The 18483-nt window shown below is 36.1% G+C and overlaps 1 protein-coding gene across 5 annotated transcripts in view; it reads right to left on the reverse strand.

Moving 5' to 3' along the window:
- The window catches only part of ASB5 (ankyrin repeat and SOCS box containing 5), a 40395-nt gene that overhangs the window by 9402 nt on the left and 12510 nt on the right, over positions 1-18483 (reverse strand). For 2 of the 5 annotated variants that reach the window (XM_033514001.1, XM_015624356.2), the window contains one exon: positions 619-686. The exons of 1 other annotated variant lie outside the window; for it this stretch is intronic. In XM_033514001.1, coding sequence (XP_033369892.1) covers positions 619-676 — 58 coding nt within the window. In that variant the 5' untranslated portion in view covers positions 677-686. Of the gene's footprint in view, positions 1-618; positions 687-5997; positions 6290-18483 lie in introns of those variants that run through there. 2 more of the 5 variants (XM_015624358.1, XM_033514000.1) reach the window with 2 other exon arrangements.

Consider the following 18483-nt stretch of genomic DNA (forward strand, 5'->3'; position numbering starts at 1 on the left):
ACATTCAGCAGCAAGTTTTTTCTGATAAATCCATAAAATCAAAATACCTGTGTCATCTCTACTACAAATAAAATCTAAAAGCAAAATGTTGCAGAACTATTTTGTGCTGACCAACTTTGAAAAAAGAAAATTCATATTCCAACTAATTTGTTGATATAGTAATTCATCATTAAATACCACAGGGACATATTACACAGGGAATATGTTCAACATAAATATTTACCATAAATAAACATCAAAGATGTTTTAAATTCTTTGCCTAGATTATCTGCCTTCTGCTAATCTACAAATCACAATGTCTCTCACTTAGAAGTCATTAGCAAAAATATAAACGCTTTCATTCACTGTGTTTGTAACAACAGTATTAGCAAACACAGTCTATTCCAAAATTGATAATGCATTAATGCCCTACTGATACTGTCTCTGATAATGCTGAATACAAAGTATCTCTAACTATACAGAAGCCACATTAGTTTCAAGTTCTCTGAGGTATAGTTTACCAGAAAGGCAAACTATTACAAAGCATCATTGCTTTGTAAGTATTAACAAGAAAGAATAAATATATTCACTGCATTAACAGGTGAAGTTAAAAAAAAATTACAAATTATTATACAATACCTAAATCTCCATCTCCCCATGGCACTTCCAGCCAATTGCAATTATAAATCCTACTCATTTCTTTCAATCTGGAAAATAAAAAAAAAAATAAAACAACAATAATAATAATAAAAAAAATCTGCTCTGGCTAGTTGGACCTGTCCTTAACACACTCTGGCTATGTTTGGAAGATCAGCAGTTCCCTGTAATACGAACTTTCAGCCTTTAGTAAAGACAGCTTTGAGTATATGAGTGTGTACAAGTTGTCAGTTTCTTAGGGTAAAAGTCTGCTGCCCTTTTTTGCCAGTTTTTCACATTTCTTTCTTCACCATAACAGCTTCTCAAAGGGGCAGTATCTGTGCATTGGCTTTCCAAGACAGATTAACTGGAATTTCAACAGAAGAGAAATTCACAATGAAATCAAGACATGATTAAACTGAGGGACAAGCTCCTTCTTTTTTAACCTCATTCAAAGAGATACAGTTTTGTATCCTCAAAAATCAGTACCAGTGCATAGATTTTAAGGGAGGCACTGCCAAATATCCCTGTGTTATTTTACTACTTACTCATAAGACATGTAGAAAAGAAAAACAAAGATATTCTGAACATGTTTCAAATGCTGTTTGTGCTGTACCTGAACTAAGTTTTTCTTTTAGTAGTTCACTTTTCCTTCAGTTATGTTCTACAATATTCTTTGGTTGTTGAATTGGGGCATTGATAGCTATTCTCAGCAGTGAAAATGTCCAAAAATAGGGCTTTTCAGTTATGACTTTGATTCATTTCTAAGTCATTAATGTTACTTTCCTCACGTTTCCCTACAGACTTCACCCCTTTACTTCTACCTGCAATTATCTATAAGTCATTCCTGCAATTATAATCATAGTAGTAAAACACAAAGTAAAAATAATTTCACAACTGCCTTTACCTCCAGTCAAGTTATTCCTTTTTGTATTTATTTCTAAAACTTTGTGAAGTCTCCAAAAAAAAAAACCACCCAACAAAACAAAACAACCCAAACTCAGTATAAAAAGTACATTAAAGGTTAGATTTTCAAAAGCAGGACTGCAATGAATGAAGTTCTTCTCGCTGACTTCATTGGGAAAGTATTTATACCAGAGTTCAGCCCTTAAAAAAATTACTGCTCTACAGCTAAATAGATCAAGGCCCAGTCATCAGAAGAAGCACTATCAGCAAAAACCACCTGAAAATAGAATCCTGACACAGCTCATTACTGGGAGATGAGAAACACAGAGTATTTGAAAAGCATTGTAGCTAATATTTATTTCTGCAAAACCAACAAATGCTGTGTATTAAGACAAGCACTGTTCCCTCTTATTTCTTAAGATGGATTCTAAGTGCTTCTGCTTCTGGCAACTGAAGCAACAGGCAGGATGAATAACTAAAGAGAAAAACTCTGCAACAACAGAGTCCCAAGATCAACAGAATCACTCCAGTTGTTGAAAGTGTCTGCTTTTTTGTATATCTAATTAGGTTCTAACAGATTTTTACTGTGGCACTATAAAATTACTCACTTGTCTAAATCCCTTATAAGATAAAGAAGCATGTCAACTACTTAATTGATATGCAATGTTGGAAAACTATTGAAAAAAATCTTCAATGAAGGATTTAAACTTTAAAAAATACATCTATGATGCTTAATTACCAAATTTAGATATGACCAAAAAGCAGAAGCCACTTTTTTTTTTTAATAAATGAAGTTTAAGCACTGAAGAACTCCAAGAGAATCAGAATTTAGGCTAGAGATTATTATAATATGTCTGAAAGAAGAGATGTAGTTCAAGTGGAATTTACATGTAATTTCAATATGTCAACTAATCTGAAACTTCTCTAACTATATTACTAAATGTATATAAATATATATATATTCATACAATCAATGAAAACTTGATTGTCTCAAACCAGTATACTTTTTATATACTTTATATGTTTATCATAATGTGGACTTTCACAATTTGCAGAGCTTAATATAAATGCTAACGAATTCCTACTCCTAAGAACCATACATAGCAAATCTACCTTCCCACACAGTTGTGTCTCTAATGTACCTGCACCACATGACTACACATTAGTTTTGCCATTCCAGTGTTGTATTTAGTGAATAAGTTAATTCAAAATTTTTTCTATCTCCATATCTAGCAGGATCCCTTTAAGACATGTCATCCAAATGATAAACTCACTGTGAAATTGTTAATTTTCTACTGCCTTTTTCATGGTATTGTCCTCATAACAAAAGAATACTTCAACTGCCCTGCTGAACATATATCAAAACATCATCCATTCATACTGTTGTGTAACTAAAGAATCAATACAGAGTTTTGATGCTTGAATTATAAAATCATTCTAACAGACTATTTTTTTTCTGAGTTCTTAAACATTAGAGTGTACACCAAAAACACAGTTTAATTGTGGTTATGAGAGCTCTGAGCTGAAATTTCAGCTTTAGATAATAATAACCATGATATGCCAGAAAGCTTTCACATTAGAGGATTGGTCCTAAAACACACAAGTGCCAAAGCAAAGACAATAGTGGAATTTACTTTTAGAGACATTAAAATGTTAACCCTTTCTCCCTCCCATTCACTGCATGCCTTCTAACCTTTGCATCAAACAGAAAGACATAGGGTATGTTATTACAGAGTATAAACCTAATGCATTTTCAGATCACCATTCATGTTGGAGCTAAGGAGGCTGGGGCTCAGTGGAAGAGCACAGCATGTGACTGTGCTGTCAAATACTGAGGTATAATGCACTGAATGGTCAAATCACTGTGGCACAGGTAACATTTAGAGTGTTTGGCACTGCACTTTAACATTTCACACAGAAACACGAGACACTGAACTCTATAAAAATGCCTAGAATAACACAACAGCGATTTCCAAACACAGCTTGCTTGGTTCCCAACAGGAGCAACATTATACGATGTAAAGATGATGGCAGTGACAATGGTGGGAGCAGCAGCAGCTGATGCTGGCTTCTGTGCTTGGCCTTGCTGATGTGGGAAGGAGTGTGTCAGGCCCCTTCTCGTGTCACATGAAAGCACAGCCACAGCTCCACGTCCATTGCTCATCCACAGGTTGTTTTTTCCATCTTCTTGAAACATCAACAACTGTCTGGATATTTTTCTAACCTAAAGTAGCTTGCATAGTCTGTGTGCCCTACCTAGTATGCCAAGATATAAAATCACAAAAATCTCCAAATTCAGTAATCTATTGGATCCACATCAGATTGGACTTGAGTAAGAGGAGCAGCTGGTAATAGTCTGGTTGTTATTATTTCCTTGGACAAGTGACTAAAACAAAGTAAGGATTTTTCAGTCCCCTTCCCAACTAGAAGGTGACAGAAAAGGCATATGGACATTCCTAGCTGAGTTCAGACTCTGAAGACTTAAGTCTGGAATAATTTTGCTCCGCAAACACAGTCTTAGCCATAATTCAAAGCACAAATTTTTTTTCCCAAACTGTGCTGAGAATTCTCTGTACTTTCTCAGCCTGCCTGAGAGTGAATGCAGCACAGGGCCTAATCCCAAGTCTTATAAACAGCAAGCAATTGTGCAGCAAAGCTGGGCCCAGTGTGTGATTTTTGTCACATCCACGAGATTTTGGAGTTGTGGCTCCTCAAGCCAGTAGGCTGAAGGCCTTTTCCCATTTTGACTCTATCCTTTCACCTTTGTATCCAATCTTATGATATATTCCACCCTCTGCATCACTTTCAGTCCATTTTCCAATCTGTCTATTTAATTACAGACTGCATTGCAGTATGACTTTCTCTTCTTTTGCTCTGCAGGGGTGCCTTTGGAGCCAAGTCAGATTTGGATGCCTCCATGGATGAAATAAAGAGGGAAAAAATATCCTTCAGCCTTGATAAAAGAGATACTTGTTATTCAAATAAACCGCAACAATTAGAAGCCTTAAGTGCAACAGAAGTATCTCAGTACTTCAGGATGTCCATCAATAAATTGGTATTACATTCCCAGTATGGCAATTACAAAGAGGTTCTAAGCAGCTAGACCCTGTTAATATGGATTCTTCAGGAAATTTTAGTTTCCATATTTTAGTTAGATTCTGAGAATTTCAAAACTAGACTAATTGTGTCTATTTCTTTGTAAGAGTAGCAAGAGAGCCTAACCTTCAACCATATAATGGAGTGGCTAGTACTAATGCTGATAAACTCTTGTGAATTTTTTTTTTCAGCTGAGGGATATTGTCCAAGATGTTTTGGAAACTACTGACCTAATGAGCTAAAATGACCATTAAAAAAATGCTCTTTAGGTCAGGAAATCTTAGTCCAAACAGTGAAAAACATGAGGGCAAAAGATGCTCTGCGTATTCAAGCTGATGAATAAATGCAACCATACCGTATCATTGCATTCAAATATTTACTCAGAAGATAATGAAACTGGTGCTTAAATTCTTGAATATTGCTTAGGTCTAAAACTGTCAATACTAGAAATCATCAAAGTTATTTTAAGAATAACTCTGATTTCTATAACATATAGCTATATTTTACATGGTAAATTCACAGTTCCTTTATGCACAACATATGAACTCCTGTCTACTCCTTTCATTGACTGTTTTAACATTTCCAGTTTTTATTTTATGTCATATTGTCAGAAATTTCAAGTTTGACTTCCTTCTTTTTCACTCTAAACCTTACAATATCACAAATATTAAATGGAATAATGATCACTCTTTAAAAAAAATTCCTCTTAAGGCTCTTACAAATACTCAGAGCTCCCTTTTACACACTGGATGATGAAAAAAAAATATACAGGAAAATATATAGGCAATAGGAGTCCTAAATACTTCCAACAGAATTTATTCCTCATTGCTGAAAATGTCAGTGCTCAGCAACTTAAATACCTCCTAAGTACTTCTCTATGCAAAGCCTTACAAGTATATCTTTGTCCTTAGTATCTTAGTACAGGACAACAATTCTGTCACCTGTGTTCATCTGCTGCCTCGTGTTTCAGCTATCTATAGACTCACACATGAAGTTATATGTAAAGTTTATTCCTCCCCCCCCTTTCATTCCCTGGTTCCCCATAGTAAACAATTAACCTTCAGTATCCAGTTACCTTGCGACAGGACAGCAAAAGTCAGGGTAAGTCAAGCCTTAAACACTTGCACAAAACAAATAGGGCAGATAAACAAGAAATGGTATTTTAGATCAGCTGATAAGAGAGCAGAAAGAACGAAAATAGCCTCAGTACCCTTCTGTTAACCCATGCAAGACCACAAAGTGCCACTAACAAAAGCATGCATTTACATTACAGCTAGAAAATAAAAAACAACAAAATTCAGTTTTACAGCTAGACCATCATAAATTGGGTCAGCTCAGCATATTTCAGTACCCAGTTTCTGAAATGGCTGCTATACTAACCTTGGCTGGTCAGAATACCCCAGCTAGCTTTCCGTTTTGCAGGACACTCCCCTACACTTTCTAGGCGTCTTTTGGGGAGATTCTGGCTCCTCTGAACAGCAGTGTTTGTTGTCATGATTTGTTTCTCGAGGAAAGCCTGTCTGTCATTGGTGCAGGTACTCTGCTCTGACGAACATCCACAAATGATTTCTACTACCTTTTTTCCTCCTTTCGCTTTTTCACAAAGAATCTTGCTGTACTTACTGTAGAATGGCTACAACACTGAAATCCATTCAGTAACATTTACTAGCTTGGACTAGTGACTACAGAGTGGGGGAAGGGAAGGACTGCTCCAGCATTTTCTATTTTTAAAACAGAGAAAGAATCAGCTTAGCTACAGCATGAGTCTTAACTATTTACATGATTTAAATGGAAAGAAGGTGTTAATTTTTTAATCATTTAATACAAAAAAGAAACAGATTCTTAAAGCATAACTATTCAAATGTTTTGCTGCTTGAATACTGAGCAGCTTAAAAGAGAAAACCAAAATTATTTTATCAGAATGGAAATTCTTTTAATAATAGTTACAACAACTACTGCTGCATTAGGTTTTACTCATATGTAATGTGCAATTAGGAGTGATTTTAAAATTCAGAAAAATCCATGAAGCTATGAAACACTCCCAGTTTTTTGTGATTTGTTTCTTGTTTGTTTTTTTTCATAGGGGGCAAGTTATCCTACAAATGTCAACAGAAACTAAGTCCTGAACAAAAGCATGCTTTGAGTAAAAAAAAAAAAAAAAAATATTTTGAAAATCTGATGCCATTATGAAAGTAAGGCTGTAGACTTGTCAGAAGAGGCCCAAAGCAATATTTTATTTAAGTGTGCTAGAATTTATTGTTCATTACTATGTATCAGGCTGATACTACATAACAGAAATCTGCAGAGATCCAATCAATTATAAAATTGCATCATGGTAGAAGACACTGATTTCTCTGTAATAATACCATATTAAAATGTCACCTTACTTCCCAGGCATTTCCTCATTATGTCCTTCTACAGATATATAAATTAGCCACTTGTAAATTTTTAACAAGCAAATCAATATTGCTGAGTTTCACTGATACTACTCTTTTCAGGTAGCTGACAAAACTTAAAATTCTGGAATAATGCTCAGATATTTAATGAAATTTTATATATCCCTCTTGGGTTTCTTTTAGGAGAAAATCAGAGGCAAGATTATAGTTAGGTAGGGTGAGGGGAAGAAGAAAGAGCAGCTGCAAATTTCACCTTGAAGTTACTGCACAAGAGAACTGTCTTGCTTGGAATCACACTACACCCTTTACAGAGCAGAAGCAGGTGGGCTACTGCTTTTCTCACAAGAAGAAAACAGCACTCTCACAGACATTCCACTGCTTTCAGACAACTGTTTTCCTCAGGTTTTATCTAGCTGAATGAATCAGAATATCTCCCATACTGAAATAAACACTTCAAGATATCCAGCAATCAGACTCTGTGTGTAAATCTGAAACTTATAAATGGGACATTATAAATATATTACTTTAATACCAGAATTATATGTTACTTTGTAGTGCTTCCTTCCAAGTAAACAAATACTGGAAGAGGAATTAACAGGAGAGCATACTAGGGATGTGTACATATGTGCCTGTGCAGGAAGATACCAGCATTATTCTCCTGTGAGAAATAAACACTGACATTTTTGCACTTGCCATGGCTCTGAGGCTCATCTCAGCTTTAAATTTCCATTTGGAATGGAATTCCAGGACTCTCAGGAGAAGGTGGTGAGGATCAGGATCAAGCAAAGCATCTGGGACTGCAGAGCAGGAATTGACAGTGGTCTGGCAAGAAAAAAATCTACATTTTTTTGTGGGAGTTTTTGTGGGTGAGGTTGTCAGCTGAGAATGAATCTGTGCCTTTCTACAGGAGTGGAACAAACCTGGAAGTACTTCATACAAATGCTTTCCACATTCATTCCAGCCTCTGTTCTCTCTCACTAGTCTGGGAGGTGTGACTGGCAGGAAAGCAGCAGGTACACAGACAGCTGCCATGGCTTCAAAGAGGCAGAGCCCCACAGGAGTCAGCATCAGCTGCTCTCTTGTGCAGACAAGTGCACAGGAAACAATGAGCTACCAACGCAGTTCGACCACCCCCAACACCCTCCACCTTCAAAGCATGGCTTACAGGAAAAGTACCTCTGTTACACAGAGATATTCCACAGATGCTTGCCACTTATTGAGTTACTTTGAATACTCTAGAGGACATTAAGAAATATGCATTTTTGTGCTTTAAAGAAGGCAAACCTTATCCAGTTCAGGACTCTAAATAAACTTTGCACTAAATTCTGCTAGGCCCAACCATTCAACCTCCAGGCAAAAAACATTAAAAAGTCTTTAATAAGACTTCAAATACATTGCAAACAAATGTAAAAAACCAAATGTATTTGTTCACAAATACAAATTTTAAAAAAAACCCAAAAAACTAAAACAGCATCAAAAATCATCTGAAATTATGTTAAAAATATACTTGAGATGAGGGAATCAACATGGTTAAAACCATGGAGTAAGGCTGAAGACAATGCTATTTCACTTCCACCTCTGAATGGAATTGCTGTGATCTTTCTCATGTCAGCCTGGACATCTATGCCCTGGACTACATTAGCCACAAAATAAAAATCAGTATCCTTTAACTTCATTAGGTAATAAAAATATTAACATTCAAAACTGCAAAACTACTTAGGCTTAGTTTGAGATTCTGTTGTTCAGATTTTTCTCCATAGAACACATCAAAACACTTGCAAAATCTGCCAGAAAACCTTTCACAGAAGTCTAAGTAGGTGTCCAAGCATGTAAAAAATACAGTTGACCATTATTTTTCCTGACCTGGCAAACAAGAAATTAGGGTCAGCATTTAGATTAGAGTTACTCATGGAAGTAATGTGGTTATCTTCAAAAAAGTAGCTAGAGGAATCAGCAGATGCTACAGTTTGAGAGTAAGGAAACCAGAGGACTTTACTGATGGGTTTGGAATTCTAACCTAATTTAGCATACAAGCTTTAAATAAAGCACTATGTTACATTTCATTAATAATCAGTTCTGTTCAAATTTATAACCCAGAGGAAGAAGTGTTAAAGGAAACTTTCAAAATTGTTTTAGTCCAGATTTTTATAGAAGGAAATGTCTATAAAGTTTCAACATTTCCATGTCAGCACATAGCTCTGAGTTTAAAGGGGCAGCAGTACTCAACAGGTGGGAATGAAAATAGAAGTAAATTTTTGTCCCTCCCTTTCAGCAGGAAACTCATTTTATTTTCAAGACTATTTTTAAGGCAACAGAGATGCAATTGTGGTAACACACAAAAAATGTGTTAATACAACCAGCAGTACCCAAGACCCTCTTGACCTTTCAACATATCATGAAGTCCAATGCAATACAGTCCAAACTCCTATAACAATAATTTATCTTAGGAAAAATTGCACATAATTGCACCATTTTGAAATGTCACAGATCAGTATTCTGTGTGCAGCCATCTCAAACCAGAAAACTGATGACCCACCTTGATTCCAAAACTGTTCAGAGTAACTTTCAGGTTACTCTGTTTTCATGATCAGGATAACTATGGGGTCACAGTGACTGCATGGAACTTGCCACCCTACATTCTGGAACAGGACTAGAAACTGACTCTTCCTGCTCATGTGATCCACACCCTGCAACCACAAAACTGAAATGACAGACAGGCTCCCTGTGGCTCAGTGCCAGGACCTCAGGAGTGGCCTGCCATTTGATATCGCCAAAAATGAATCAGAATAAATCCTGAACATTCCTCCCTATAGAAGATGCCAAGATGAAGCAAATTTTAGGAAGGACTGAGGAACTGTGGTTACTGACAAAAACAGCATCCTACAAGGCCACAGTGGTACCACTGTTACATTCTGCAGTGCCAGCTCAATGCCAAGGAACATAAATGCACCATAAAAGTACAGGGACAAAGCTCTAGGAGCAGAACAGGAAAAGGCCTGGAACAACTTTTTGTTTGTTAAATAGATTCTTGTATCGAGCCATTCTTCATGGCAAGTATGGTGGTGATTTAAGTCAACCAGAAGCTTAGGCATTAACCAGGTCACCAGCCAGTCCTCTTGACAAATACCAGCAGATAGGTAGATAATGCTCTCACGGTCACTAGTTACTTAAGCATAAAATGACATTGCTTTACATCATTATAAGCACTAAAAAAGTCTATTGTATACTCCTAATACAATTTCATTACTGAATCTTAGCTGGAAACCCAAATCAGTAGTAGTAGTAGTAGTAGTAGTAGTAGTAGTAGTAGTAGTAGTAGTAGTAGTAGAAAATAATGATGATGATGATGATGATGATGATGATGATGATGACAGAATCACAGAATCAGCAGGTTGGAAGAGACCTTCAAGAACATCTAGTCCAACCCATGTCCCAGCACCTTAACTAAACCATGGCACTGAGTGTCACATCCAATCTTTTTTTTAAACACATCCAAGGACAGTGACTCCACCACTTCCCCAGGCAGACCATTACAGTATTTTACCATCCTTTCTGTAAAAGACTTTTTTCTAATATCCAATCTATATTTCCCTTGAGACTGTGTCCTCTCATTCTGCCAGCTGCTGCCTGGAGAAAGAGACCAACCCCCATCTGACTACAGCCACCTTTCAGGGAGCTGTAGAGAGTGATAAGGCCACCTACAGAGTCACAGAATGATGATGATGATAATGATCATGATGATGATGATGTTAGCTAAAGCATGGCTGGCTGATAGTAATTTTCCTACCTCTTCTCCTGAGATTTCTGTAGTTGTTATACCTTGTGTACCTGGATGCTGGGAATCATAACTGAAGGTTGAAAAAAGATTTAAACTTCTGATATGAAAAAAGGCTTTGTCTCAGGCCTCCCAGAAATCAAATATGGAACAATAACACATTTATTACATTTCTTGGCTTGTTTGCAATGTGTACCTGTCAGACTCTTCATGCAGACAAGGCAGCAGTAACACAGAATACTTGCTAATATGTAAACTAAACTAAATCACAGAAGTCATGGGGCGGAACCTAAGCAAATCAGTTATCAATCAGGCCTGAGCTTCAGATATTGACAGAAAGAAATTCACAGGCATGAAACCAGTAGTCAGCATAGGAGCAGTAAAGGGCACCCCAGAAGGAATCTTCAGTCAACTACAGTGAAAGAACAGCCATAAAGAGAGAGAGCATATCAATTGCCAGAAAGACTGCAGACATGGCAGAGTAACATCCACTAGTGCAACAGATGCAGCATGCCACAAAGGATTTATGGCCAACCAGCCAGCATTGCTGCAGTCATGGGCAGAGCTCAGTACTTAGGCATGCTATGCAATTCCCCCCAAGCCATCATCATCTAACTGGCAGAAGTTCACTCGCTGTTTGCCTGCATTGTGAATGTTTGAGAACATCCCCTACGCGAGAGGAATGTGAATAGCAAAACCCTGGCCATAAGAATCCTGTGGCTGAAGGAAGGAACATCACCTTCACGGAGCTTTGCTATTTCAGTCTTCCCCTGTTGCCTTGTGCCTCACCAATGCAAGAAAGACCAGTGGAGATGGTACAACTGAGCTTGCCCCAAGCCAGTACTGCACTTTTCTGCGTATTTTCTTTAACATCTTTAAAGCCTTGCAGACAGATTGCTCCAGGATTGCCTTTCAGACTTACGCTATGCACCTTTAAAACCCCAGATTTTAAGCTCCATCAGAGTTCATAATGTTCATTTTATACTTATATTATTTCATAAGCTCACTATTCATTTCACACAGAAAAATACAGAAATCAAAAGGCATTTTCATATGAATTTAGAGTGTACACTCCAAGCAAGTGAATGGGGCCTAGGTTGGTGGCAAGGTCCATATTCAAAAAACAATACATTTCAAGGTGACACACCTGAATAAAACCAACCAAAAAATGCAGCTGGTGGACCTCAAGGAGGTCCTGACATACATGGAAGAGTAAAAAAACCCCACAAACAAATCCATATGACAGGCTGTATCAGTTTCTGTCAGGGAGGCAAGCATGCAAACAGGCTCCAGCATACATATTCACTAGGAGTTTCTGTGGCCTCAGAAATTTTCTTTAAGATAAAAAATGTAAAAAAGGAAAAAATTGAATTAAAAGTAACATGCTTGCCAACAGATGTTCTTGATTTTTGTTGCTGCAAGTAAGTCAGGGCTCTGGCCATGCCAATTTAGTTGCATCAGACAACGCTGAGCAAAACCTGTTTAAGGTAGAATATGTTCTTCAAAAAGGAATGTTCTGGTATTTGTCTAATATGTGGTGTTATTTTCTTCCTTCAAAAAAAAGTGCCTTATTGGCTTTATTGTGAAGTATGACTCTCCTTTGGCAGCCATTTGTCATACTAGGCAAAGTTATTTGGCATACAAGAGAAAGTGATGAGCTCCATCAAAAAAGCCCCCCTTCTAAACTTTCAGAAAAGAATATTCACACTATCTTAAGCATTTTTACACTGTTAGCTTATGTGCTGCAAATGAAAAACAAATGCTAAATGTGGTGCCTTACAGAAGTGGTATGGTGAATAGGTATGCCATACGATATTCCTGTCATTGCTAAATGAATCTCTATTGTATCCAGGAAGCTGAGAGAGGTCTTGTATGGCTTTTATTAATAGAATTGTGATCTCTGTGGAATGCAAGTTGAGAAAATGTCTCATGCTGATCTTCCCTACCTAACAACTGTTGCTGAGTGGCATTATCAATTGCAATTTGTTCAGATAAAATAAATATGAAAACTTTCCTCTAGCCATTCACTACAAGCCTTCCAAACAGTAGATCTCCGACTGTGAAACATGGCATTATTGCCTATTTATGAGCTGTATTTTAAGGACCAGTCTCTTGGGACTACTCAAGCAGTTCTCAGTGTACAAGAAAAAAAAGGAAACAGAAAACTTCATAGTATTTACCTGTTTCTGGAAGAAGATGGAGACTCCAGTAGACTGAACTACCACAGTATTGTCAATGGCTTAATTTAGCCTAACTAGTGTACTGAGCTTTCCAAGGCAGATACAGCAAAGATGGGTAACATTGAATTTGCTGCAGTTACTCAAGAGTAAATTTTTTTAAGCTTAGAAGAAACCAGGGCTTATTCACCTCTCCTGTTCTGCATGTATTTTAATAAGCATACTATAAAGACAATTTCTGCCTTCAAATAACTTTAACTTACATTGTTAAAGATGGATAAAGTGAAATTATGGATAAAGTAAAATTTTATACAAATTTTTTTGAAGAGAGGTAACATTAAAAATTATGATATTTAAGACAAGTCATTTTTTATTCTCAGAGCTACTTAGCCTGTCTATCAGACCCCAAGTATCTGTATATGTATGTTACTAGCTGTTTGTTGTTTATGCTACATTAACTTCTGCAAATTAATTTTTTTCATAAGAAAGTTCCTCTCTATCCCTTTCTGTTTGTACCTAAATACATTTTGACAAAAACTGAATATCAGGTTTACTTTTGATAAAACACTTTCTGCCTTATAAAAAAGTCTGAGTGGGAATTATGCCTCCTTCTATTAAGTTATCTATAGTAATGAAATATAGGCTCTTTCATACAAACCAAGATCTTACTGGTATTTGTTGGCAGACTTTATATCTTATAGACCCAAAATATCTGATAATTGATTAATTCTTTAGATTTTACACACAAACTTTGAAATCACCTCATATCACAGCACTACTAGCTCATCCTAAAGCAATGAAACTATAAAACTCATCTGAAGCTCCAACCCAGCGCTCCTATACACAGAGCACTTTCATGATATGACCAGTTAGCCAGTACAGTAGGAAGAGTCTAAAAGCTGCTTTTGACCCTCCAGCATTCATCCAGCAACAGCTGTACAAAAGGCTGAGTTATAAACTCTTCACGGATCCGGAAATACCATGAGAGAAGAAATGTTACTGTGCAGATCACTGTCATTACACATAGTTTGCTAAGGAGCTAAATATACCCAAAGTTAATTCTCAAGATAGGTTATTCTTCATCAGTTTGTAGGGCACAGAATTTTAAAATGGAACATATACTCACTATGACTTTATCCATTAAGAAAGAATAAAATGTTGACTTTTGCAAAGTTTTAAATGCAATGAATATGTAAATGTTCATTTCAACACAATAAATAAAGAAACACTAGTCACCACAACCTATTTTCAACACAACTCTAGTCCCTGATTGCAAAGCACTTGGCTCCAAACAACTAATCAGTCCTTTCAAATCAATGGGGCAAGTGCATATGAGTAAGTGTTTACAGAATTAGTGCCAAAGTTAAAAATAACCCAGCAAATGACACCTTTATAATAGAACGGATCCTTTTTTCATTTCATTTTTATGGTACTAATAACACCGACTTCACTGAAAGAAAAGTATTAAACTCCAATAACTTATTAGGACACAAAATTGTTTCACTTTAAGCAAATGTAAAAGACTGCAGAGTTCTGTCCTGCATTTGGTGCTATCCAAGCTTCTAATATTGTGAATGATAGAATAATGTATTTCTTTTTATGCAAGTAGTAGATGATACTAAACTGTAGATGCTACAACTGCTCAGAGGGAAACAATTCAAAACAGACAAGTAAAACAGAGAAATTGTCTGATTCCAAGACAGCATGAAGTTAGCTGTAGGCCAGTGCACAGTACTAAGAGAGGAAAAAGCAAATGAACAATACAGTGACTTTGTTTTAACATGTGGTTTACAGGCTACAGCCTCTATCCAAAATACTTTACTGCTGAGGAGCAGCATCATTCCAGGAGGTATTACATAGGGTGCCATATACATGGCACATGACATAAGTGTTCCACTTGTATACAACTAATAGTTCCCCCGGTTACACTCATAAAGTCTCAGCTGGAGCACTCTGTTTAACATGGGAAATTAGACATCAGTAAAGATGTCTGTAAACTATTTATGAACTGGCACAAATCCAAGAGAGAGCAACTGCAGTAACTCCAGGTGCTAGAAAATAAGACTTAGGAGGACAGACGAAGTTAAATTTTTTTACATTATTCTAAAAAAGAAAGAAAACAGCAGAAGTAGGAAAATGCATGATAATAGTCCCTAAATTGATTACTTCTCATACACAGAGAGAAAGAGTCATATTTCATGTATTTAGTTTGCAGAAATAAAGATTTAGGTCAGTCTTGGGGGAAGTGGGAAGCAGTCTAGTGATGAGAACAGTAAAAACTGCAATTGGTTGCATAAGGATGCCGCAGAAATTACTATTACTAAGCATTTTAAAAACAGGTTAGCCAAACATTTGCCAGACAACTCATGTATATTTGATCCTAGAGCATTCAATTCACCTCTGAAGGTACCTTTCAGCTACACACAAAGGTTTTACTCAGACATTTCCTTAAACAAATTAATGTGCCTTATAATTAGTAGAGCTTTCACATGCACTATTTTGGGCTTAGCTGATGCTGAACACTGATCTAGTTCCTGTATTTTCATGCCACATAAACAGTATAATTTCTAATTAGTTATTGTGACATTATCCTTCCATTCATACACACGTGAGATCCAAAGGATAGATGGAGTGTAGATTGCTGACTACTGAAACTGAAAATATTCCTGAAATATTAAGAAACAAAGTATGACCCATTTCACTACTAACACTTAGCAACAAGACCACATAAAGCAGATGACACAGGCAAAGCTGTCTCCTTATACTTAATAAAGAAAATTTTATTCTTAATATTCTTAATAAAGAAAAAGTAACAAACCTAAACAAGTCAGCCTTGAAACATAAAAACTGACCTCTACACCTTCAGTTTGATGAAAGGAGATCCACCAAAAACTACTGCTCTGTACCTGAAACATCCTCAATTAAACAGACTTCCTAAAAGACTTATTTTAACTCAATTAAACTTATTTTAACTTATTTTAAGGGGTCAATTTAGAAAGTATGAAATAATGCCGGTGCCTAGTAGCACATTATTTCCAAAGGTTTGGGTTTTTTTCTTCAAAATTATAGCATTCTATCCTAGCTAAGACATTACAATAGCAATAAGTAATTTATTTTTTTTTATTAAAAGCACACCTGAAATACCAGTGCTAACAGAATTTTGAGAGTATGTAATCAGGTTAAAACTAGAAAATGAAAAGAAACATTTTCTCTAATTTGAATTACTTATTGAAATACTGTAAACTTCAATTAGCTAATGATAGACGCTAGGCTAATTATCTATTTTGGTAGTTCTTTGCGTTGTTTTTTTCTGCCAAGGTTTTTCTGCTACTTGAGAAAAAACACAGAATGGATCACTAATTAAGACACTCAGTATTTAATTTTACAATGTAATGTTTTAAGCTGTTTCATGCTTCATATTCCTTACTGTACATCTTTTAGGTATCATTTTTAACAGGATATTTGCTACATGAATTATATAAACTCTACTGAGGCATCCCTGTGTTTCACCAAGACCAACAAATCAAGTCCCACAACATGCCATGAGTTCAGACACTAGCATGTCTCCTTCCACAGGCACAGAAGTAAACTAAGAAAATATAACAATTTTGAGGAGAATTATTTCCATCCCAAAGAGTAATGGTTGCTGCTGTTAGTCACAACAAATGGATGAATAGCAGATTATGTATGAATATGTGCTTACAACTTTTAAATCCAGAACCAACCACTGAAAGCTGGACAGTAAAAAATGAAGGCACACTGATGTTGAAACATAAAAAGTACAATTTTAGCATAAAACAGTTGAATTAACTATTTTCTTTTAATAAAACAAGCAGAAAACTATAAAATCTACCATATGTTTGATCCTTTAAATCAATAAAAAACTCTGCTACATGACCAAAACAGTAACCTGCAAGGGTGATAGATTTTCATCTTTTGCATTGGCCAGTCACTAGAATGCTTAATAATACATTTCTTTATGTATAATAGATGAGACTTTTGACACATGACTGAATTACAGATTCCTGGATTCTGCAACAGGTAACACCATAGACACTATTTTACTCTCCAGCCTTGTTAAATGCTTGTTATTCCTTTCTCTCCAGTTCCTCCCAAGTCTCTTTCCTTGTGTCCCCAGCTTGTGTGTCAGTCTTCCCATAAAGAGCTGCCTTAGAGCTATCCAGCAGTTTCTGGCAAAAAAAAAATATCTTGATTTCAAGTAAGGCCTTCCCCATTATCTGCAAGTATTCCTGTCTGTGCTCTTCCTATCCTATTGTAGTGAATATTATACATACACACCCACCCCCTCCCACACTTATGTATCTGCACATATACTCACACACACACACATATATAATAGTTCAAATAGTGTCATTAACAGGCTCAGATGTAAAAAACACTGAGTTTCAGAGCTTGTGCAGAAAACACATGGTATAAATCCATCTCAAGTAAATCTTCTGCAAAGTAAGCTAATTCCTACTTTAGGATTTAAGCCTTTCTTTCTGGATTGCAAATATTAACACCCTCACACAAAATATCTAACTTTAGTCCCAACATTGAAGATTGAAAAAAATCTTTTGAGTTTGAAGCCGTTTCTGGCTCATTTCTATAGTCTCTCCCATTACATTTAACTTGGGCTATGTCTTCACATTTGTGGTACCTAGGGATGAGGAGTAAAGGCAGTAAGAGGCAAGACAAGTCTTCCTGTTCCACTGCCTAACTCAGCTTGATGCCATCCCAGAATACAAGGGACAACCATAAAGACAAGTGAGGTAGCAAGGATCCCAAGCTGAGCAAAATCAGGGCTCAGTCATGTACCAGCAAGCCACAGTTTAGAAGAAAGTGTTCTGTAATGCAAAAGAACAACTGAGTGAAAATGGTACATCACTACAGATGAGCTTGGGGCAACAGTTCTGCTAAAGTTCTGCTTGTGAACAGCAAAGGAATTTTCACAAGAGCTTTCAACCCAGTAAAATTTGAAGGGTTTTCACACACAAGCCAAAAAGCTGGCCCTGACAAAGTGTTACTTAGGCTCCTGATATGTGCCAAGAGACAATTTATTCAAACTACATGAGGACTATATCTTCTCAGAAGAAATCACTATAATAAAATCTTACCTTAATCAAGACATAATTTTCACAAATGTTTGGACTAGTTTCACTAGAGTGGTGCAAAATAATCATATGCCAAACATGGAAAATTTCAACTATGCATGGTAAGCTGGGGAACAGTAGAAGCAACTGGGAAAAAAGTCCTGTATTGGGAAGTATTTGGCAATCTTATTTATATACAACCATCTTAAATATAGGCCTCTATCCTAATAGAAAACTGGCTGTGATATTTCCATTTTTCTGAATTTTTTTTGAACTTAATATTAAGCTAAAAAAAAAACAAATTAAAAAACTAAAAAGTTCACAAAATCTAACAACACTCCTACAGATAATTACACTACAAATATTATTATATTATATTACTATAATAATTATTATTATATTATTACAGATAATTATACTACAGA

Source organism: Parus major, chromosome 4 (genome assembly GCF_001522545.3).
Source record: "Parus major isolate Abel chromosome 4, Parus_major1.1, whole genome shotgun sequence".
In the NCBI taxonomy this organism is placed as follows: Eukaryota; Metazoa; Chordata; class Aves; order Passeriformes; family Paridae; genus Parus; species Parus major.